Below are 25,034 nucleotides of genomic sequence, written 5' to 3'. Positions count from 1 at the left end.
AAATTAAGAGTAAATATAAACTGCAGTATTTAATCCAGAATTATTCACAAAAGTGTAGACAAGCAGGGGCAAAGCAAAGTCCATTATGAGACAAATATGTTAAACAGAATAGCTTCATTGCTTTCTTTTCACAAAATGGAACATTTCACCAAATGATAAATATATGGGTTAAGAAACTGAGTGTAGGGGCACAAGCTGTGTTCTGTGTTTCCAAAATTCAGAAGTTCTTACATGTAAAATCCCAAAGCAGCAGTGTCAAACCTCCTCTGGAAAGTAGAAATTCATGTAGTGGGAGAAGCTGTCTCTTTTCTTTCAGTCTCCAGAGCGAGTATGTAGTGCTAGTCATATCCTTTATGATAAGTAGACAGCAAGAGTCTCTCATTTTTATTAATTGGAAAAGAACTTCCCCCTATTTAAAAATACTTTCACTAATGCAATACTGAGCTTTAAAATAAAAGTAATAGGGCTAGAACTGTGTGGTGCTGCCATGCTGGATTAAGAATCTAAGTGAGGAAAGAAAGATATATGTCCAACAAATTTAAATGGCTGGTGGTGAAAGAGGAATTCTCCTCACGGCTATCCTGAAGTTCCAAATGTGCATCTAAAATATATTTTTCCTGTTACATTATTAAAGACATTAAAGAAACTCAAACAGCCAAATTCTCATCTTCTGTAATGCAAATGCTTTGGAACAGGGACTCCTAAAGGAAGCAACAGTTTATACGCTTATGACATGCTAACTGGTCCATTCTTATACGTAAAAACTCTGTCAATAATGGGTTACAAATAGCATCATTTCAAATGCATAACACAAGCATGGATGTGTAAAGCCTCCACGGCTGTCCAGAACTGCAGGATCCAGGCTAATAAGGACCACAGTTAAACCTGTAAATGCCAGTCCGATGCTCAATTTCCCACCTGAGAGGAGGTGACAATTAGTGGATTCTCAGAATTTCTTCCATGCACCAGGATTGTCAGGACAAGCAAAAGGCTTCTTATCAGCCTGAATGATGCCACATGAGGATCTAGGAAGGCTCAGGAATACCAAAGGCCTACCAAAGCTTGGGAACTGTTAAGTTTATACGCATCCAAGCTATGAAGAACACGGCACAAAGGAAGCACACTGACCTCTAAGTCACAGCTTTAACCTCTCTTCACTGCAGTCTTTAATATTACAATATTTCTTATCGTTACTATGCTTGCAGTCTCTTCTCTGAGTGAAAATTCTCAAAAAGCAGAGTATTGTCTCTGTACACAGTTGTACTTTATCATTCACAAATCTAACATTGATTTGTTGGAAGTTAGTGAATTACCAATTTAAGCTAAATCAATATACCTGTCTATATATATGTGTGTGTGAATATATGTGTTTAAATCAATATATGAGTTTGAATTAAAGTAACTAAGTCACATAAAAGTACCGAAGTCTTTAGTTACAACACAGTAACTTCTATAAAGTGGCCATCTTCCAATTTTACAGCTTTCCAGCTACACCAGTTCAAGTCTGGAATACAAAACTAGTTTTATTATCTCTGCATAGGAAGCCTTCCATACAATGAAGCACTGTAAGTAGCTACTACTTTGGGAACTACAAAGTCAATACAGTGCTGTTGAGGAAATATTCCCATGATAAATTTATTACTATTATAAAAATGCAGTTAAGTGTATATATCTGTATATCTTTATATATATATATATATGACAGGAAGTACCTGCTGATATGCTCATTTCAGACTAACTACCATTACATTTAAAATCAAGATAAAATTCAAGCTCATCTGGAGAATGATAGCACTAAACAATTTTGAAATTCTCTGATATCCACTTCAGTAAACTATACAACGGCTCAACTCAAAAATTTAAATACAGATTGCTAAAAATTGCCTTTGCCTTGAAGTCAACTTCATACCTTTATGTAGGATCAAAAGTAAAACCCAAAAGTAAAAATTCAGAGGAAAAAGATATCCTGCATTGCATGCTTACACTACACAATGATAATTAAAAGGTTAAATTCAGGCATGTTCATACAACTTTGCTACCTATAGCCAGGGTTATGAGAATAACCGTATGACAAAGCTCCAAGAAGGCTACTTGAGAGGAGTCATCACTTCTATGACCTTGACACTGGTTGGTCCCACAACTTCTATACAATTTAGTGATGTGAGAGAACAGATGATGGTGCAATACATAGAAATGGCAGCATTTAAAATTCATAGTAGCGTAAGGCCATTACTTTTCCCACTGGGCCACTTGAACTTTAATAATGTCTGACCTAGTTGGCCAATAAGTTCTAGCAGCAGACAGAGGAAAATTGCCAGTATTAGATACTGTTTGATTTTTCATTTAGAAAGACTTAGAAGTTCCTTTAAGAACACGGTACCAATTTTTCCTGTAGACACCTAATTTTTTGGTGTCTGTTGTAACAGCCAATATATTTTAAAACAACTGCAGACTATGAACAATCTGTATCAGATGTGAAAAAAAAAATGCAGAGGTAAATACAAATTACCAGTACAGGCAATGATCACAAAATAATGCTATCTCTTCACAGAGATTACACCTTCTTTCACCCACACCACAAAAATCTAACTTTCAACAGCAGTAATACAACTGTAACTCAAAATATGCCATATTCAAATGATTACAAAGTATTTCTGATCAATCTCCCAACACGAAAAGTCAGAATAAGGATGCTATTCCATTCTCATATATATGGTTATGATGAGAAGAGCAACATTATGCTTTTACAGTGGATAAACACTGGAACACAATATGGTTAAAAACACAGGAATAGAAGAATAGCAGTTCCAAATGAAAAGAAACGACTTTTTGGTCTTACTATCTTAGTAAGCAAGTAGTGAAATTAGACAGTAATTTGCCCAAGATATGGTTTTGATTTTTTTTTTTCTTTCTGGAATTAAACAGCACAGTGCTTGTGGCATGAATGTTTGAAATCTACTTCAATGTCAAACCCACTCCGACGCCTTTTTAATTAAATGCTATTTCACTAATATTTCAAGTCTCTTCCATGAAAATATAAAACTATTTTGTAAGGTTCAATTTTTAAATGGAAAAATATTTTCAGATGTAATACAAAACCAAAATATATTCACAATAAAGGCTTAAAAATACAATGTCAGTGCTAAAACATGAAATTAAAACTCTCCAATATTCTGACATCAGGCTTCAATGACTATCAAATATTACATGGCAGAAATTGTCTGGTACCCTTTGAGTATCTAGTCAGGGAGTCCACTGACAAAAGAAAGTGACAGGAGTCAAATAGGGTTTGTCTCCCTTATACACCCTGATAATCTCAGTACTTATCCTCCACATCTCCATCTCCTGGTATTCTCAAAAATTCTGCTTTTAAATCTACCATTAAATTTTTTAGAAAATTAAATTAAAAAAGCAACGCTTGAGACTAGCATAAGCAGATGATTTGCTATGTCCTTGACCTCAACTACTCCAAGTTACCTAGCAAGAAGTAAAGTTTCTTAACATCCAGTGAACATATCCCAAAGCAGAGGCATACAGCAGCACGCCAGAAACTGAGATAAAAAGGCGAAACATCTGCAAATTACCCATTTCCACTTAACTGCACATCATTCACACTTTCTTTCGATTTACTTCAGTTAAGACTGTATCAAAAACGTTTGCAAGTTCGACATTTTTATCTTACGACCACAATCTAAACATCAAACCATCAGACAAAACCACACAAAACTAGTTGCTCTCTGATGTTGGTTGTGCAAAGAAAGATGTTCCTAGGGTGCAACAGCAATGGAGCTCAACAAGCACTCAAGGCAAAGAAGATACAGTTTCAAACCAGGGGTTTATCCTTTACCTTTCTCATCTGCTCTCCTGATAGGGCCAAAGTCCGTACATTGAAAAAATACTCACTTAGCAGGCAAAGTGGAAAGCAATATTTGAAACTGGAAAGCAATATTTGAAATACTTATTTTTTATTCATCTCCCTCATTTTGTTTGGATAACTCTATCATACTGCTTCCCCTTTTGCCCAGGAAAAGAATCAGGTCAATAGAATCAAGGTAAATTTTTCAGACTTCAATATCAACTTTACTGATTGTGGAGAAAGGGGAAAATAATTGTATTTTATAGCTTTTTTCCTTCAAAACTCTAGTGTTCTGAACAAACTAGATGTTTAATTTTAGAAAACAATTTTTATGAATGAATGGCAGTTTGAAGCTAATTAGACCACTGATTTTACATTAAAAAATTAGCCTGTATGTAAAAAGCATATTCGTGCCAATTTGAAACTAAATAAATCCCTAAACTCCCTTAAACAATTTGCTTCTAAAAATATATAATCAAATTTAGAAAACTATAAACTATATTTAAATTTATTATTTACAAGCAATTAATTACAAAGACAGCCAGGTGGCTTTCATTACATAAATTACTGTTAATGACACTTGCCTCATGCTGCTACTGTATTTAGCATTTGCATGCATCACATGTCAAGCACACACACTGTTGCATAGCTATCTCCAGGGTAAAAAGTGAACACCTTAAGTCAAAAAAGCTTTCAGTTATCCAATCAAAACTGTTAATTTCTTAAACAAGTCAGGATCTTATTAATGTTTCCAATTCATGACATAATTTAAAAAATATTGAGGATATAATTTAAAGACTAAAACATGGATGATCCCAAAGTGATAGCTTTCAGTAAATTCCAGTTTGGGGAATGATACAGATTTAAGGCAAGAGGTGAATCCATTTATAGCTAGTCCCCTTGAGACTTTTAGTCTTAAACCCTAATCAGTGTTTATCATTTAACAGTTTACAATTTTAAAGCTATTTATAATTATTTAACAAATCAAAAGGAAAAAAAAGAGAATAATTCTTGTCTACCTACCTACCCAACAGTGCAGTACTTAGTCTTGTATACATAAGTTATTGTACCATGCATGCAGATATTTACAGTCTACCTTCAGACCCAGGGATATAGCTTACCGTGCCATAGAGGGAATAAATTAATTTAATTCCACTACTTACTTCCTATTGGAAAGATGGGAGAAATGTACAAGCAGGAAATTCAGCTATTCCTTTTTATTAGTGTTCTCCAGCATTCTTTTGTTTAAAAAAGCTGTCTACCTACAAATGGCAGGCAATATGAAGGGAACATCTAATAAGAGCTGATCACAATATTACATTAGTCTATCCTAAAACTTCTCTAGTCCTTTCCACTCCTATCAACAAGATTTTCCTTTCCCTTCCTCCCCTTTCCAGAGGATTTTTTTTTTGAGTGTTCTTTATATTGCTCTGAAAATGCATACAATGCAATTTCATGCATTTTCCTGCAATGCTGCTGAAAACAGTTGACCTTCCAGAACGACTCTTACTCCATCTAAAAACAGAACTAAATCCTCTCTGATGTAAACAGTCAGTAAGACTGACTATACAGCATCACCTTCATTAAACACCAAAATTTGACCAGTTTTGGTGGAATGAGCCCAGAGGCCTTGATAAATAAATGTGGAAGGCAAAGAAGAAGGAAAAATAGTTCAACAAACATTTGTTCTATGTTAAAATAAACTGAAGATGACCTCAACATGCATCAAGTAATATGGCATGATTTACTGACACTTCTTAATTTTTTGTGAGTTATCAAAAACATAATAAAATACACATATGAATATAAGAAAGGGGTTAAATAGACTTCACTGGAATTCAGTGAAATTTGACTGCTATTATGCTCAGGCAACTTTCAAAAAGGCCTCTCATAAAACATCCAACTCTATCCTCTCATATTTGAAGCCTTAATATATTAAAGCAAAGCAGCACAGGCCAGAGAGCCGCCTTCTCCTTCAGATGAACTTTAATTTGTCCTTCACATTTAAGTATCAGCTCTTTGTATGTTCCCTAACTTCTAGGAATGGAAAACTAACAGAACTAGGACATCAGAAAATAGTGAAAATTGAGAAGGAAGAAAAAATATTCTCAACTGGGCTGTTAATATTTCTGCATGCTAATCAGTAACTAACAACATATATAACATATATACATTATATATGACATATTTTCCTAAAAGAATGTGTATTCTTACAAAAGTCAAAGAGTCAACTCCACTTTTAACTAAAGGGCATCTGAACACGTTTCCCCATCAATAACAGGGATGTTGAGATCAAGCTTATAGTTTATAGAAACCAAAAGATTCACAGAGAAGAAGGGGGCCAAACCATAAATTAGTACTAATTTGGGGTGGATATCCTTTGTTTCAAAAATTCTCTTTTTAAGAGTAAGTAAAAGATCTCTCTATCAACTTTCATTGAGAAGGAAATGAAATTCATTTAGACAGTAAAGCTGCAAGGCCCAAATATTGCATGAATGTAATTTTTAGCACAACGAATACGCAAATACTTTTTTTCTTTCTTTACCCCCAAAGTATTTTGTTAATGCACCACTTTCTACTAAACCAACTGCAAACAAATCTTTAACTTAAAGTTATGGCTGTTCATATGTAATCTGTTACCTGGATTTAAAAAAAAAAAAAAAAAAAAAAAAAAAAAAAGGCAGAAGGCCTCTCTATCCACCTAATCACCATATCAATGACACATGCCACAACAGAGAAGCACTAGTTTATTTGATTGATCATGGTAGATAAACTCCAAATAACAGAGAAATTAACAAATGCTTGACATTTGCTCAACATCCATTATTCTGACACCGCTTTCAGGATTTCAAAGCCTGGGAGTATGCTTAATCAACATTCATATTCCCTAGTGAGCTACAGGCACCATATTGCGCCCCGCCTTACTACTGATGAAAACTGCATATTGGCCATTTCCAAAATGTTCTGGGACTCCACGCAGGGCCCCTTCTCTCCCTTGTTCCTGTTCTGCAGTTTTCTTTTAAACACTTCCAAGACAAAAGCATCTGCCAGTTTTTCTCTCTGGGGATGTATGCAAAATGAACTTAACAGTTTTAAGGCAGGAGAAACCCTCACATCTAAATTCATTCATAGGACAGAAAAGGGCCTAAGAGGCCTCTCTAGGGACAAAACCCTGCTGAAATTTTCCCCGACAACAGTGGGAGCTTTATAAAATCTAAGTCCAGACAATTTCCAATTCAAATGCCCAGCATAGCATGACCTTTGTCAGATCTATGAGCCCTAGATGCACCCACTATTTTTTTATTCTAACCAGCACAGACATTAGACAGGGCACTACTGCTAAGCAGGAGGTTGAATATTTGCATGCTTTTCTATTGTGAAAATGTAACAGTGACAGCACTGTGTCGAATTCTTTTCCCCTTAGAACTTTAACTCCATAGGAGAGGCATAGCTGACAGATGACTCTCCCAACATCTGTGTTATGTACACTGCACAGCTGAGGAACCTTGGATCACTGTCACGGCTTCTCAGAGATGACCTACACCTTTCTTATATCTGCACATGATCAAAAAAGTAAAATAAAAATTTGAAAATGACATTTTATTAAATGAAAAGTAAATATGGCAAGAAAGATTAACATAATTTAGTCATTAAGCTGTTCACATAGCAGCTCACCATATGTTGTATAAATGTCCTATACAAAATAATTTATCAGACCTGACACGTTGCACATCATATTGTATTATTTAATATGCTTACTAAAATTTCATGGATCAAGCGCCACTTCTGAAAGCATACAGAAAGCCCTAGAAAATATTTCTTCATCTTCCATGATTTATTTTGATTGCCTTTTACAGCTACATGATAAAGTGGAACTTGCAAAATTACGAGGTTACGGTTTACACAGCTATTGCTTCATATACTAAAATGTAACAAATAGCTCCGTGTCTATATACCATTTTGCTTGCATTTAATATTCAGAAGCACATTAAACTAAGCACGCTGCTTTCCACTGCATATTTTAATAATTTTAACTGGTTATTTCAGTAAACATCCTGATCTACTAATGCAAAGTTCATTGCAAGAGAAAGATATATCCTTGAAAAAGAGACTAAAGAGCTACGAATTACAAAATAAACTAATGCAAACCAGTAATATGTGATACATGTTGATCCCCCCAAATCTGTCTATATAGAAATATATTCATTTCTACATAGTAGCTGAAACATTTGAATAATATTTTTAAATAACTGAGATTTAAAATGTTAAAATGGCAAGCATCTATTGTAGATAAATGGACATTATTCTCTACCCAGAAACCTCGAAACCACAAAAATAACAATGTCTGTCACTGGTGAGGTCTGTGTCTAAACAGTAAATTAAAACAAAAAGTGTAAGCAGGAAGCTTGTGGATAATAGTTGTTGGACAACCAATGGAATCTGTTTGGAAAGAAACATTACACACTTAGAGGACACACCAAACAGACAGATATGGCTAAGAAAATATTTAGACTGAAACTATGCATTTATTCCATAAAGGACCATTTCCTTTTTCTCTCTCAGACTAGTGATGTCAAAGGAACACAATACAAATGAGATAAAGAATGTAGTTCAACTTACTCTTTTTGGTCAATAATTATATTCTCCTGTTCCTAATAAAAGGATAAAGGAAAATACATTCCTGTGTTAGACAACTCATTGCAATGAGGTCATTAAACTTGGTATTTGGAATGGAACTTGCTTGGCCTATTCAACCGCTAATGCAAATCTTCCTTTTTAAACTCTATAAGAACCAGAAATACAGCTTTATTTTTTTCTTGTGTATCCCAAGAAAATGCATTTGTCTAGGAAGACATATTGCTCAGCTGTGCTGAAAACTGAAAGACAGCTGCATTGACAACATGCATCTCATATTAACGCTGGAAATGGCTAATGTTTAACAGCCATATTATCTGTAGGAACATACACTCTCTGCCTATTAGTTATTGTACTCTCTACAAGATATAGCCTCAAAGTGCACATCTGCATTCCACAGAAGAGATGTAATAAAGAACTGGATGTTACCAGTATCAATAGAGGACTGATAACAAGTTCAGCCATCTCCTAGCCAACCTCAAATAGAAATAGAGATACATGATGTCTTCATTGTTGCCTGGGTTCTCAATTAACAAGGAGGAACATTAATTCAGTCACAGGAGTGAGTATTACCTCCATTCTGGTCATAGTTTTTATGTTGTCTTTGAAACAGTTTCAGACAAGCTGCATTACATAAAATGCTACCTTTGTTATCACATGAGTCTTACTCAAAGGAATATTTTACAACATTTTGCTTTCTGTGAAAGAATAATGTGTGCTATCTTATCACATTTTTATTCAGTGTTAAAGTTTCTGAAGGTATATGGGAATCCAGGCCACCAAATGCTTCCAAGATCTTGCAGGCCTAAATACAAATATGCAAATAGAGGAGAATCACCCAAACAATAAAGTCCTCTTCAGCACTACATCCTGACCTGAAGCCATTTTGTGACACTTGCTTAAACATTCTATGCAGACAAGAAGGGTAAAACAGGGAACTGAAGTTCAAGAATTCTCCAGCCTAAAGCAATGAGACTGTTACTATCAATCAGGCTACTGCATATCCTGATGTGTGTACTGGAAGGCATAATATATCTCATTCATATCACTATCATACTCAAAATGTTATGGACATAAGAATTAAAAAAAAGTACAAAAAGAAATCATAAAAGAAATAAAAATGCTTCAGTAGCTTACAAAACAGAAGTTTTCATCTGAAGTTGTTCACAAAGCAGAATGTTTTTCCCCAAACAGGTGCAGGTTCCTGCTTGGCAAATTTAAGTCTGCTGACAAGAAGTTCATTTACTTTGAATTCTTCATTTGAAATCTATGGACAACAAAGACTCCATGAGATACAAGCTGAAAACTAATGACAGAGCATGCCTATGCGAGTTTGAAATCTACATGTATGGCACCAATTAGTCAAACAAACAAATGAACAAGGCTTTTAACCATCACCCGATCAGAAGAACACAGAACAGTATTTTTCCACTCATAGTTCAGTGTTGTTGGTTTCTCTTGGAAATAATATTCTATCTGGTTTATCTTAGAAGACAATTTTAGCAGGATCAGTTTCTGTATTCCATATTCTTACAGAAATTAATTCTTAGCATTATTTCACTCAGTTTTGAAGTGTAATACAAGTTTCTGAGACTTTCACATTGTAAACGGATGTTACTTTCACCAGGAACTTAAAGCAATAAACAATTAAAAGATTACTCTCATAGAAGCATATATGTTATTTTATTAAGTGATGCGAAAAGCCATAAGGGGCATATATCAGTACTAAAATGGTTGTAGTCATTAATTTAAGTAATAAATCATAGGTCCTGACAACAATGACAGCAAACAGATGCTAACAAGAAAATGTATTATTTAATATTGTCATGTGTTATAAAAATGTAAGCGTTTAGGACACATCTTAAATTTTTATAATAATATGCATTTAATACATTACTGTTTTGACACATACGAGAATCAAATTTATAGGTCTCATTCAACACCTGCTTTCTCTTCTGTGAACACAGAATGGATTCCTGAGGGAGAAAAAGCTCAAGAAGTAAATGTTCCAGATAGATGTGTCCAACAAAATCGAGTTGTTTGTCTTGCTGTCTTGAAGTAAATATCATAAGCACTGAATCTCGTTAGGAAATAAAAACCAACATATTTGCCTTTATGTAAACAGATGTTTTCCCTGAAAGTTCACAGGAAAATCAAACAACTATGTTGTTTATCTATATGTATGGACAGCAAAAGATCTTATAATTTGCTATGAAGTTAAAAAATAATTCTGTACAATCCTTACATGTAGAATGTCAATACTGAATAACTGTCAATGAGTTCGGTAAGTTATAAAAATAGCAGTTTTATTTTCCATTCTGTCTTGTTATTTTTTTCTTATATCAGTTTACATAATACTATGGAATGCTATAATTATTTTAACCAACTGCATCTCTCTCAAAAATGCCAAAACCAAAACAAAATCTATGTTAGTTATTAAAAACTTATATATTCCATTCCTTGCATTCACAGCCACTGTCCTCTCTGGACTCTGAAAGCCAGACACAGCGATCATCTGATTCAAACATTAACACATGAAACTGTAGGAAATTTTTGGCAAGCCCAGCCATGCAAAACAGAACCCCTGTGCAAACACCTTTCCAAGCACTGCATCTCTACCACTGTACAGCCTGCTGCATTAGGTCCCTCCGCAGGAGGGTCAATTGTTTCTAAGATAATCCCTGCTTTTTCCAAACATTTTTGTTTTGCTTTAAGGAAACTATTTAGATAGTAACACACCTGTTTCATTTTGATTTTCAATCAACTCCTCCAGGTATCAGCACAGTTCCTTTCTTGGAAGTGCTTCACTCAATGCTTTAAAACACTCGAGGAAGCAGTGATCAGAGTATGAAAACTAAATTTTCTTCATTAAATCTACTGAAGCAGATATTAAAAATGCATTTAATATACTGGGGATGGCTGGTGGGCATCACTGACTGTGACAGGCCAGTTACTGATGAGCTGCTGTCAGACGGCCTTCTCAGCAGGGATCTGTGTCTAAGGCTGCTGAAGGACAGCAATATCTTCCCTTGTGTGTAAGCTCTATTCATCTCCCAAGTATTTACTAAATCACAGACCTCTGCACACAAACCCAGTGTTTCGGCGCATGCTAACAAATGATGGATGGCCTAGTCAATTCGTTATGTCCTGAAAGCGTGATTTCCTGCCATTCCAATCATCAAACCTCTAGAGCCTTCAGAGCTGATCAGTCCTGGAGAATATATTTTGCAGGCTCTATTAAAGGAGTAGAGGTTCTTTCCATTAGTCTCAAACTTTTTTTTCCCCTGGCTGATTTAAAGAGAACTCCCTCCTTCCCACAGCACCACTGCTACCGCTCTTCCATGTGTATTCAGCAAACGTACCTTTAGTATGTTAGTAAAATAGCACTCCTGTAACACCAGCCAGTTAAAAAGACAGATTTTGTTTGTGACTACTATAAAACATGACAATCTTTTATTTAAATTCACCTATACGTCTTTATTAAGTAACCTTGACAACCCCCAAAACATTTTGTAACTTAGCTTTTTTGATCAAATACCTTTTGCGGAAATGGAGTGCTCAAAAGGACCCATTTTTTTTGTATGTGCCTAGTGAAACATATCAGAGCTCTCTTAATTGTGTTCCTCTTAAAAGCATAAGACACTTAGGAATAAACTTCCGATGTTCAAAAGATGGGTTAGCTGTCAAAGAAACAAAGCTTCTAGATTTCACCCTTTTCATAGCAAGGCAATATACTTGACAGTCTTTCTTCTACACGCTAGAGGAGAAATTTTATTTCCCTATTCAGTGATCTATAAGAGCACAATATTCATACCTCACACCTCTCATTCTGAAGCACTGAGCTTCAAGTGAAATAGTCCACAGCTGCTGAAGAGTTAGCTGTCTACAATACCGCACAGTTTTTGAAGGTTGTATAACAGATACGGGTAAACTTTAGGTAATCAAGCATTTGGTTACTCTGAAGTGCAAAGACCTTGGATTTCTTTGCTTGCTAGGTGTGATCCAGCCATAGCCAGTACAAACCAATACACATTGCCCTACTGTTCACCTCAACCTTGACCTGGAGATTAAACTCACTTTTATTGCACACAAAGGTCATCTGTGTTAGGTCAAAATTCAAAGTCCCTTGTCAGCTAACGTTGATATATTCCAACCTTTCCTACTCTAATGCATCAAATTTTTCATGGTGAGGTCATATTCAGCAGTGTATTCAGCAATTTATCGTGCCATTGTAATATAGCCCAGAATATGATTGTCCAAAAAACAACGCATGAATAAAATATTTTCCATTCCAATGTAACAAATCCCCTCCGCTCGTAAAACTCAAGCCTAGATTTGTTTGATGGCTTCAGAAGAACAATACAGTATGGAGCTGTTTCTGAAATACAATCAAGAGTTATCATTTTTATCATAATATTCCTTAATACAAGCAACATGAATATAATGGTATCCTAAAATCCACAAGTCAATTAAAATGCACATATGGTCAATGTTAAAACTTCCACTTCATCCTTCCTTAACAACCACCATAATCTTGCCTGTAAATCTACAGACATCCGTTGGTCTGACGACACCAAGCTTGCTTTAGAATGAAATACTTAGAAAAACCTGTGCCACAAGACTTATATTCCTGTCCTACTGGTGATTATCACATCCATGGAATCTGTGAAGTGTAAAAAAGTACAACCAAATTAAACCACACAGTACAACCAAAAAAGTACAACCAAATTAGAGCAACACAGTAGTGTACACTGTGACCAAGATAACTTCCACAGCTTTGACATATAATAGTTTTGTTTCTTTCCCTTTCTTTTTATCTTTTTCTGCTCTTTTTTGTTTTCTTTTCCTTTTTACTCCCTCTTTTTTCTCCCTTTTATTTCTTTTCTCTTGCATTTTATATCTTTCCCTCTTATTTACATTTTTCTTTTTTCTCTTTTTCTTTTCTCCCTGTTGCTTTTCTCTTTTCTCTCTGTAATTTTCTGTTTCTTTTTTCTCTCTCTTTCTATTTCTCTCTTTTCTTCTGTAATAAACAAGAGCACTTAACACACAGATCCAACAGACTCAGAATGCATTTTCAAATTACAGGGAACTAATTTCCACGTCTGTTTTAAAAGGCCCCCTCCAATCACTGTCTTTCACCATCAAATCTTCAAAGGATTTAGGATTGGCTTCTAAGTGGTTTGTATAAATTCCTCAAGGCCAAAAAAGGTTTCCCTTTACTCAGCAAAATGAATTTCACAAGTGTAGTAAGTCCTGTTCTGTGGGATTTTTTTTTTATAAAATGAACTGTACTCCCATATGGTAGCACTTCGCATACTGGACGGGGAAAACATTAAGAGAGAAGAAAGAGATTTATCAGTACTCAAAAACTCAGAAAGTATTTCAAGAAAATTCAAGACTAACATTTAAAATAGCTTTGCATTTTGCTGGGATGGACGACATATGCGAGGATATAAGGAAGAAGATGGTTACACTAACAAAAACTGCAGAAAAACTACAATGAACTTCCCTCAAAATTAACTTTCATGCTGATACACACTTATATATTACATCTATTTTTCTGTTAATAGGTGCAAACAATGCAAAAAACCCCTTTCCATCTCTTTCCAAACAAATCTGGAAAAGACCTATGTCCTAAAAACCTAGTACTTACATGTGCCAATGTAAGTTTTCTGTCTAAATTTTGTCTGTTGGTATTAGAGAGCTACAAAAGTAAGCAAAACTATATTTTTCATTCTACTCTGAAAGCTCCCACTGCTACCAGTTGCTAACTTTAAGTAAGTATCTTATGTTTAATTTAATGAATAATGAAAAAGACAAAGTTTTTCTGAGTTTGTTTTGCTGATTTTGTTAATTTCTATCACACAATACTTCATACTACAGGAGAGGATTGGTATTCTTCCTATTTAGGATCATAGCATAAGCAAACAGTTTTTTAGCAAGTCATACCAAATCCAACCAGTTACAAATTCTTTAAGGCTTGTTCACTGACATTTAAGTGAAAAGAGAAACCTGTATTGCCCACTGTCAGTCCTATCAAAGCTGTAATATAGATTTCCTACCAAGGGTTCAAATAGCAAGAACATCTTTCCAAAGGGAACAATATCATTTTAGAGCTCACATAACTACTTTGTACAGTAAATTTTTATTTCATTTTAGGATTATTCTGAATATGCTACAATTTATTGTAGGACACTTCCTGAAACTTGTATACTACTAATTTTCTTTTCAAATAACGAGCCAAGACCTCTTTCTCATCTCTTATCATCAATCTGCTTACCTGTGAGGTTAACTGCAGCTTCAAGTACACAACAAAGTTAAAATCATATTAGGTTTTTGCTACATAGAATAGACAAAAACAAACAGTAGTGTAAAACAGTCTAACATAAAAGAAGAAGAAATTGCAAAACTAAAAATTCTGTTTCATTGATGCTCTCGTTATATCCTCCACAATATTCAAACACAGTACCCAGCGCAAAGGATTTGCCACTTCAAAACAGAGAGGGTGGGAATATATCATCTATTTACCATCTCCCTCCAAGTCTCTCTGCACCTCCTGCTAATGTCTGCTTTCTTTTCTCTCATGAGCCGGTCTACTGGTTTATATAGGCAGAGCATGAATTTATTTTGTTGTTAAGTAGTGAGAATATGGAAAAAAAGAGGAAGCTTAAAATTTGCCTTTAAATTTTTTTTTTGTGAAGTAAGTTTCTAGCACTCATGGGGACAAAGACAACTTTCTAAATGAGATTTGCTAGATCAGTGCTTGCAGAGTAAAGAAAAACGGCCTAGTTCCCCTACATTTCAAAATAATTAATCAACTATTCAGAAGAGCAGGGAGAGCAGGAGCAGATACAAAAATCATGTTGGGTTTGCTATGACAAGAGCCTTTCCGGGCAGAAGAGAGTGCAACTGAATTGTTACACAGCAGTAGGTTGCCTGCTCATAGATACAAACTCCCTGTCTAATAATCCTGTGCTTGAGTCCTGAGCCTAGAGCTCTGAGAGCCACGAAGACACCCATCTGGCCCCTGCTCACAAGCTTCACTGCCAGTCCTCCTTCCTGGGTAACAGGAGGTCCAAGTAGCACCAGAGCAGAGCACAGAGAATTCTCCTTCCACCTCAACTCAATCTGCAGGCTTGAGAATACAGAAATGGAAAAAAAAAAAAAAAAGTGGGCGGGATGAAAGAGAGAAGCAGTTCTACCTTCCTGTTTCCACCACAACCGTTATGGGCTCAGCAGTACTGCTTGATAATCTAAGTAACTGCACAAAGGCAGAATAAAATTATTCACAAAAAGCAGTATATTTCCTGGTCAATAAAACTGGCTTGAAGAGGAAAATCAGAGGCCTATCCACCCCCAACTCTAAAAAACAAAACTAGAGGCAACAATGACACTGGATAAGAGGAAGAAAAAAGCAGCTGGTAAAAGAAATAACTCTGATACCACACATTTAAACTTCTTTAGGGCCTTAGTTTCAGTATGAATCATCACTGAGAAAGTGATAAAAATGAACAAATAATAAATAGTTTTTTCCAATTTACAATGTAAGACATTACTGCGCAGATACATTTTTATTAAATGAAAAATCTTGCTGAGATGCTTTCCAGGCCTGGTGTCATTTAATAAAGCATTTAATAATCAGTAATTTGGAGAAAGAGGAAGACAATTACTGAAAATATGCGTAAAACTGAAGTGATACTACGTAATGAAGAAGAGAGGTCACAAATGTAGAGGAACGTGCACCTCTTGATATGCTCCAGGAATGACCGTGTGCATTACAATAATCAAACAGGAAGTTGCATACATTAAAACCAAATATCCATATTCAAATATCAAGTATATCAGTATGAAGCTGTGCATCATGTTTTCCTCTTGCTTACTGGAAAAATGAAGCAGAAGGAAAAAAAAGTACTTCTCTTACATTTATGCCAGGTTCCCTTATCTTTCTGCTGTAAAAAAAGCTCTTCCTGATCATACGGAAGTAAGTTTTCACAGAAGGGACACAAACAGGACAGTATTTCTCTGAATAGATTCACAGAAGAAAAGTGAAGAACTGCACACAGCAGCTGATAAAAGTTCTAATACTTTGAAATCCTAGTACTTTGAAAATATCTGTAACAGTTTGCACTCAAACAGGCTCAGAAACTAATGCCTCTCTTATAGGAACACAAGTGAAGGTACCTAAAGGAAAGTTAGGCTGGAGGCACCAACTTAGTTTAACAACTTGAAGAAAAGAAGATAAACAATACAGGACTACACAAATTGTGCTATGGAAGAATATAGCACTTCTAAATGCACTGAAATACATTTCACAATAGTTCAATGCAAGAACTTGACAAGCATATAGATTTTGGAATCACTAAGAGATGCACAGGGCTACTGAGACAATTTGAACCATAAGAAAGTTTATGGAATCTCCAATTCAAGCACAATCTAGTGTTAGAAACTCAAACGCTCAGAACAGAACCAAACCAGAAAAAAACTCACATAAAGAAATCTGCCAAGATAGTATCATAATGAATAAGGTCAGCAAAGCTTTCACCCTGAGAAAACTTGGTAGACATCACAGGAAGATTCAATCAAGGAAACTGTAATATTCAATCAGAATTGATACAAAGAAGAGCAGCAAAATATGTAAAAGGTGTATATATATGAGAAGGGTCCAGTCATTTGTCAATCATGTTCTACTGGTAAGAAGCTTTAGAAAAAGTTTCTGAGAGAAATAATATATTCTTCCATATACAGAAGAATTGAAACAACTAAAACAGGAACTAAACAGTAAACGACTAAACCGAAGTACTAGAATCAGTTTGGGTATGAACCCTTAGAAGCTGGACTTTTCAGGATAAGTTAAAACAGTCTTTGAATACAGGTAAAAGTTTAACTTACATCTTGTCACTATAAATAGTTAGGGCTGAAGTGATTCTTATCTACAGGATTCTACTTGCAGGCAGCTCTAACTACCGTTTAAGATATAAACACACATTGAATATAAAGAGATTGTAACTTTCTCAAAACATTTCCTGCAATACCCTACATTTCCTATAGCCAGCCCTACAATGGGTAATTCAATTTAGACATTAGGTCTCACTGAGAAGAACAGTATCTCAGAAGAACACGAGTGCATAGCTGAAAAGAAAGCAGAAGAATAAAATACAAAAGTAACAAAGAAAACTACAATTATTAGCAAGTAGATAAATTCAGGTGAGAAACAAAGAAGAAAAAGTGGTACACTTCAGAAAAGCACTGAACATAATGTGTTAAAAAGATCAAAGGAACTACAGATCAGTGATTCAATATTGGCAGAGATTTATTGTGCTTAGTACTCAAAATTACATTTTGATAATCCTCAGGTCATCCAAATATCCTGATGTTAAACATGAACCTGTTAGAAGACAACTGCTAAGCATGTAACAAATACCTTAAGAATAAAGAAATGAATAATACATTGGTAATTGCCAGGCATGGAATACAAAGCACTGCGCTAACAGAAAAAGAACAGCAACTTGATTCCCAAGTTTTTGCAAAATAACTGGATTTTAAGCCAAGTAAACTAAATCTACGTTGACTGTAATGTTACAGGGTTGTAAAAAAAAAAGTCCCAATGCTTGTATAAGCAGTATGAGAAGAAGTCTAATTTTGACTTTTTGACATTAATAAGTCACATGGCAACGCTCTTTTGAAGTAGTAATCTCACCTGCTGAAGTAGTTTAACAACAGTAAAGCACAAACTACCCTGTTAAAAAATATTCAGATTCACAGGTCAGGTTGGCAGCCACCACACAGCATACCTCTATACTGAATTGTGGTAATTGTTTTATGGAAATTACAACTTATTCTTAGGGGCAAATTGCAGAACAAGAGCAGGCCCTTTCACAAAGTGTGAAAGATACTTTATACAAATAAGGAGCATTAACTTTGACACTTCAGGAAACACAACAACCAAGGGAGGAACCAAGAGATAAGACAGTATTAGAAAAAAACCTGAACAGATAAACGCAGAAATTCAAAGACTCTCAAGATCTATGAGGCAGTAGAAAACAGAAATATTTGAAAACTGTCAATTTATGTATTGCATTACCAGTGGAATACTGATCCTTCCCGGGAAAAGACTGAAAGCGCAAGGTGAAAGCAGCTATAACGGATGTTAGTACTTTCCAGTTTGAATCAGAAACTGTTACCATATAATAATGACAAACTGGCTATGGACACCTTCATCACACTGCAAGTACCATGACAGATTCTGGAACATTTTCTTAAAAAGACTGAATTAGAAAGTTGAGGTGGGTGGGGGGGTTGCTTGTTTGATTCTAGATTTCATAAGGAAAAAAAAGCAGCCAAAAAGTCCAATCAGACCCTTCTCATTCCAGAAGAGAATGATAAAGGTTCTAGATTCTAAGAAAATTACTTCACAGTTATAAAACACATCACTGAAAAAGCCTCCCCTTTAAGATGGCACACAAGTTTACAAATCTCTGCAGCTGGCCTCTTTTACAAGACAACAGTTACAGAGAATGCCTGTTGTACACATTATAACATGTATCTATTTTAATACACCTCCCTTGCTGCTAAGGCAGGCAGTGACCTTGGAAAGTATTATTTATCTTCTGCATCTGTCCTGCTATGAGAAATAAACAAAGAGACAACAAAGAAATACCACTTCCTGAACCATTCACAGAAAGGACATATGTAGACCTCAAAATACACTTAAGACAGGCATTTTTGAAAAAGCTATCAATTAATTCATCACTCAAATAGAAGATTTTAGCATTCTGCCAGGATGGGCAAACAAAATTCAGGAGAGGCCTATAAGCAGAATTCAAAAGAGGGCATTTTCATAACATAATGTGAATAACAAGAAAACAGTGTGCTAAGCCAGCTAATTATGGAAGAAACTACTATAGCTAATCTCTGCTTTTCAGTGTTCACCACACCAGCCGCTTTACAAAAAAAATGTTATTTTGTTCCTAACTAACCCTGACCCTGTTAGAGCCTGGTGCTAATAACACCAAGGTTGTGAGTTCAATCCCCATACGGGCCATTCACTTAAGAGCTGGACTTGATGATCCTTGTGGGTCCCTTCCAACTCAGAATATTCTGTGATTGTGTGATCTTACAATGTTAGTTGCACATAGTTTTTCAGGAGTCATCAAGTTCTGAAACAGAGGACTGAACAGATCTTTTGCAGTATCAAATGTGTGGACTGGGAAGTAAAACGTATCAGAAAGGCCTGGTCTTTTTCTGACAAACTCGTTTTCCCTATTACAGACCCTCATTTGCTTATGGATCTGTCTTGGCAGCAGGTTCTGACCTGGAAAACGAACCCAAAGTCTAACCTTCTTTCAAGACAGCTTTATAAGGAGACTAGAAAAAGAGAACATTTGCATGCATATGTGTAATGCCTGCATGCACACACAAATATACATAAACACTTATTCCTAATTTCATTAGTACCAAAGTGGTAAAGCCAAATCTAAGTTCTTTAGACATATGCTGTCACAGTAAGTGGATTCCAAGTTGCAGAAGTACTGTGCAAGGTGAGCTGGGTTCCCAACAATGCAACTCAATGCACTCCCTAAACCAAACACATTTTTTTACAATCACTTGTTCTCTATAACAGGGCTATTCCCTCAGCTTGATTTTTAACTACATTACACACTTTCTCGAAAATGAAAAGATTTCACTGGACAACTTCAAAGCCTAAGTTAGTGTCGGCTCCTCATCCACTTTAAGTTACAGTGTCAGTTTCTTCTGCCACACTTACGATAAGACTAGCAAGGCTCATTCAGGAAGCCTGTGAATGATTTTCTATTTTACTTATTTCTCTCTCGTGAAAATAAGCATAGCACCTAAGCCCCTACATTTTTCTGTACTATTTGTGGTGATTTTAGAGACAGCACCACTCTTTTCCCCCCCAAACCCATTTTGCTTTCCTTTCCAATTCAGCATTAGTAATCCTTCCCCCAAACCTGAAAACAACGTGAAAAGCCTTGCAACCTCCCTTACAACTCTCTTGTTGATAGTAAGCAAATTTTGGCAATGAAATCGGTGCATAGAGCACATCCTGTCATGTGCACCTTTCCATGCTAGCCTACGGTCATTTACAAATGCTTTTGACAATTCTGAACACTCAGGCATGGAAGCAGATGAATGGCCGTATGTCACAAGATGACCCCCTTTCCAGCCTTCAACTGCAAAGTAGCAACATGTAGTGAATTATGGGTCCAGAAAGCCCCTTCTGCCTAAGTAAAAGGGGCAGTGGTATTGCAAGATGTGTTCCACCCTTGGCCTCAGCCACAGAGTTACGGCCCGAGCCTTAAGGCTTCATTCACATCAGAAGACCTACTGGGTGTTTAAGAGCCTCATGAAGGGACGCAAAAGCTTTCACTTGGACGTGTGGCAGGGTCGGGGAGGAAGCTTGCTTTATTTTGTGCCAACTCCTCAGGTCACGGGGGGTGAGCAGTACCCTGCTCCCAGCAGCAGCTTTAGCGAGCTGTCGCTTGCCGTCGACGACCGTGTGCGTGTCCTGGTGATTTTGTACCGTGTGGGGCCAGAACTGGGGCACCGGGTGGGGCTGGCGGAGCGTCCCCCGTGGCCCCTCGCCCGCCAGCAGCCAGCCCGCAGGCCGCCGCCGGGGTCCCGCGCCGAAGGGCGGGAAGCACTTACCTAGGGAACTTCTCCTTCAGCTTCCTCAGGCTCTGTCGGGTGGGCTGCACGTGCCCCAGGAACTGGGCTATCTCATCGTACTGGGCTTTGCTCAGCTTCATGCCTCGCACCGCCGGGGCTGCGCGGAGGCAGCGGGAGAGACGCGGGGCGCGGTCTGTGCCGCCCCAGCCCCGCGGCCGCGCCGGGCGGCGAGAGGCAGAAGGCCAATGATGGCGGGGCGGGGAATCGCGACAACCCCGGGCGCCCTTTGCGACGATCCCGGTACCGAAGCAGCCACGGGCGGCCGCTTCCTGCAGCTCCGCCCCGCGGCCCCTCCGGGGCGGTGCGAAGAGGGCGGTGCGAGCGGCCATCCCACGCCGCTCGGCTCTGCGCAGCCGCCCCGGCAGGCGGGCGCTGTGTGGCTCACGGGCGGGCGGGCTGCCGTGCCCCGGCGGGAGCGGCGCTGGGTGGGGCGGTGCGCACGAGTAGTGGGGCCCGAGGCGGTGTCGGTCGCCGGTCGCCTCATGCCTGAGGACGTGCCCGCTTTGGTGCCCCGCAAGCCGCTCCTACAAGCCGCTGTGGCGCCGGCGCGGGCAGAAGGAGCTGTCGGGGTGGCGCTGGTGCGGCCCCGGCGGCGGGCAGAGGGGGCCGAGGTCCGCTGGGGCGGTGCCCCCTTCGCGGGGCTTCTCGTGTGGGGGAGCGCCCTTGCGGGGTACGAGCTGTATTACGGCTTGGAACTACAATTTTCGAGGTCCTTTCCAAAAGTCACGCTGCGAGGACTGTTTCTTGCTATTTAAGGGAAAAATAAGTGCTGTAGTAGCGGGACTGCAGATGCGGATAGGGCCTGCAGCCTTCCACATAAACATAGTGAAGGATTCCGCTAAATTTTAGGAGAAAACCGTCCAAGTTTGTGCGTGGATTTACTTCAAAGTTTGTTAGGGCTCAAACTTAAAAAGCAATATTGAATATAATTTAACTGCTAGTAAATATGTTGCAAGTTTCTGTACTGGGCATTTTTAATAACTATTACAACTTCAAAGATGATAGGTATGTACTTCTGTAAAGACCAGAGGTTACAGAAGAGAACTGACCATGCATGTGACTGAGAAATATAAATACTCCCTTTGATTTCTGTTTAATTGCATTCATGAACTATATACAGGCTACTGGAGTCCTAACCTTGAGGTTTCAGGCACTTAAAAATATGGATTAAGAGCTGATTTTTTATTATTATTTTTAAATTTTAGATTTTGTTCACTTGCTTTCTCTTTTGCAAGCTTTAGTATCACATTTTGAGTATTTTTCTGCATCTTATCCAGAAACTTTGCAAAGTTTCTTGCAAGAGTATAAGACCTGGAACTTCAAGGAAGAGCGAGTATCACAGGTATATCAGCAGGGTCAGTCATTTAGGAATATTTGTACGACTGGTTTCTTATTGATTGAGAATGTCTAAAGAACCCTCTTATCACTTGATCCTCCCTGAATTTTAGTGAGTTTGGTTTGGAAGTAGAAGCCTTCCTGGGAACGGCTGTTTCTGGTAATATAGGCTAAATGTAAATGTTTGAATCTCATCAGTTACCTCAGAGTATAAGAAAATATAGTGAAGCTGAGCCAAATTAGAGATTCCGTTCCTCACTCCAAGACCAAAAAATAATATGTGAAATTGAAAAAAGAGCATTCTTTTAATGAGGATTGTTATTTAACGTAAAGATATTTTGTTTTCTTTAGCTCTATCAAAGAGCAGAGTAGGAGATAGGTGTGTTTGGGAGGGAAGGGGGTGCTCCTTTCAATTTATTATCCGCTTCAAAGGCCCATAAAGATATAATTTTCTTGAAACATAGAAAAGGTAATTTTTCCCTATCTTTCCAAACATGATAATTATGGCTTTTTCTTTCGAAATAGATTTAAAAGAAAATAATTAAATGGTCTTTCACTACCACTACTACTGCTCCTTTAGAAACAATCAATAGTGCTTCTTTAAAAAAAAAACCACAAAACAGCAAACAAAATTTTTCTGTCTTCGTTGAGGGATAATTTCCAGTAAAAGTGTTTTTAAAAACTTTAATGTTACTATCTATAACTACTGTCTCTGTTCATTTCACTTATTCAGTACTACATGTTCTTGATTTTTATTTTTTTGATAAATCAAACGACACATCAGTCTGCAATGCACAGAAGTGAAATAGGTTAGAACTGCAGTATGAAGCTATCAGTCTATGGACCAAACTACAAACATCTGATATATGTATTATGTATATTGGATATATTTTGTAGTGTCTCCTACTGCATCAAGGTTTTGTAGATTTCAAAAATATTTTTTAAAAAAGCAAATAACCTTCTAACATGAAGGTTCACTGAGACACAGAGGAGCTAATATCATGCTGTTGTAAGGAGGTAACACCCCTCAGATGTGAACTGCTGCAGAGTAGCATTTTACATGTTGCAATGGAAAATATAGCTGAGAAGTTCTATATGCAAAGTATAAGCCACTCTTTACCTAAATTAATTAATACAGAACTATTCCAATGAAACATTCCAAAAATCCAGTGAGAGAAAAATGAGATATTCCTAGCAGAAAGAGTCCATTAAATACTTCTTTCCAGCAATCAAACTGCCTTTCCAGTTTTACTATATCAAACAAACATCAGCCCGTGTGTAATTAAGCTGTGGACATCTATACAGTAAGATGTTGTAGATGGTGGAAGTTTGCATAAATTCAGTAAGCAACTGGATGAAATATCTAAGAAAAATAAAAGGCATGAAAAACTTAAATTTGTATTTGGCTCAGGGAGACTGAGAGCTGTAAATGGTTGCATTCTGGGGGAACATTCTCAGGAAGTAGTTACTGTATGCTTGCTTTGGTTTTAGATACTTTCCATGGTATCTGCCTGAGGCAGCTGCTCTTGATTTTTGCCTTGAGGTTGGTTTCCAGTCCCTCTATTATATAAACAAAGTTTCCTTCCAAGAAGGACAGTAGACTAAAGAGAAAACACTATGGGAAAATCAAACAATTGGGAATGACAAATGAGGGGGGGAAAAAACAAGAAGATATGTAACCTATTGGAGGAAAATAAAGACAGGGAGACAGAGCGAAACACCTGGCAGAGGACTTCAGTAATGACCATCCTTCCTTGTAGGTAGTCTTGGGCACAGTTGGTGTAGGATAGTAGGTAATGGACTCTAGGCCCATTGGTTTTTTGTTTTGTTTTAGTTGGTAGTGTATGATATTAGTATGTGTCTTCTGTTACTGTGATTTACAGCCAAGTTTAGAGTTAAAATACCATTAATTCTCCACAGAGCTTAAAACCACTGTGTTTTGAGAATAGGTAATTATAGTATGATATTATGAGGAATCAATTCATGCACAAAGTGTGAATTTTTATCTGATTTTTATGACGTTACATACCAATATCTTTTATCACCCATTCCTTCATAGGTAAAATCTCTTGTCCGTGTTCCTTTCTGTAACAAAATTAATGCAAAGACTGCTAGAACACATATATATTTTTCAATCTATTGATCTTAGATGCTAGTGTTGGGAACTACGCTAAAACTAGAATCTCATCTGCAACTGATTGGAGCGCTAGTTACAATTCTCTAATGCTTTTAATATTCCCACTTCATTCAGCTTGGTGCACATGCTTCTATAAATATTTTTCATCTGTTTTCATCTATTTTGTGTGAGATTTTTTGTTGTGAAATTAAGTTCTTCTTATTTGACATTTTGGTACTGAAAGAAAAACTTGAGCATGCTTCCACTTAAATTGGTAGCGACTGTATGTGTAATGGGTCTAATAAACACCTCCACAGGATACAGTTGTTACCTCATAAACAAGGAGAACCCTCAATTGATGATCTAATTTATATCCATAAGTTTTAATGTACTTTCTGAAAGTGA

At 37.0% G+C, this 25,034-nt stretch overlaps 1 protein-coding gene across 6 annotated transcripts in view; it reads right to left on the bottom strand.

The window, feature by feature from the left end:
* The window catches only part of CDIN1 (CDAN1 interacting nuclease 1), a 124,775-nt gene extending 103,293 nt beyond the window's left edge, over window positions 1-21,482 (bottom strand). For 2 of the 6 annotated variants that reach the window (XM_039378312.1, XM_027717043.2), the window contains exon 1: window positions 21,158-21,479. In XM_039378312.1, coding sequence (XP_039234246.1) covers window positions 21,158-21,258 — 101 coding nt within the window. In that variant the 5' untranslated portion in view covers window positions 21,259-21,479. Of the gene's footprint in view, window positions 1-21,157 lie in introns of all 6 variants that reach the window. The other 4 variants (XM_039378314.1, XM_039378315.1, XM_039378313.1 and 1 more) reach the window with 4 other exon arrangements.
* Between the last annotated feature and the right edge of the window lie 3,552 nt (window positions 21,483-25,034).

Source organism: Pipra filicauda, unplaced genomic scaffold (assembly GCF_003945595.2).
Source record: "Pipra filicauda isolate LSUMZ 115617 unplaced genomic scaffold, ASM394559v2 scaffold134_size1991817_pilon, whole genome shotgun sequence".
Lineage (NCBI taxonomy): Eukaryota > Metazoa > Chordata > Aves > Passeriformes > Pipridae > Pipra > Pipra filicauda.
Note: the sequence above shows the minus strand (reverse complement) of the source record. Positions and strands in the feature narration are given on the sequence as shown.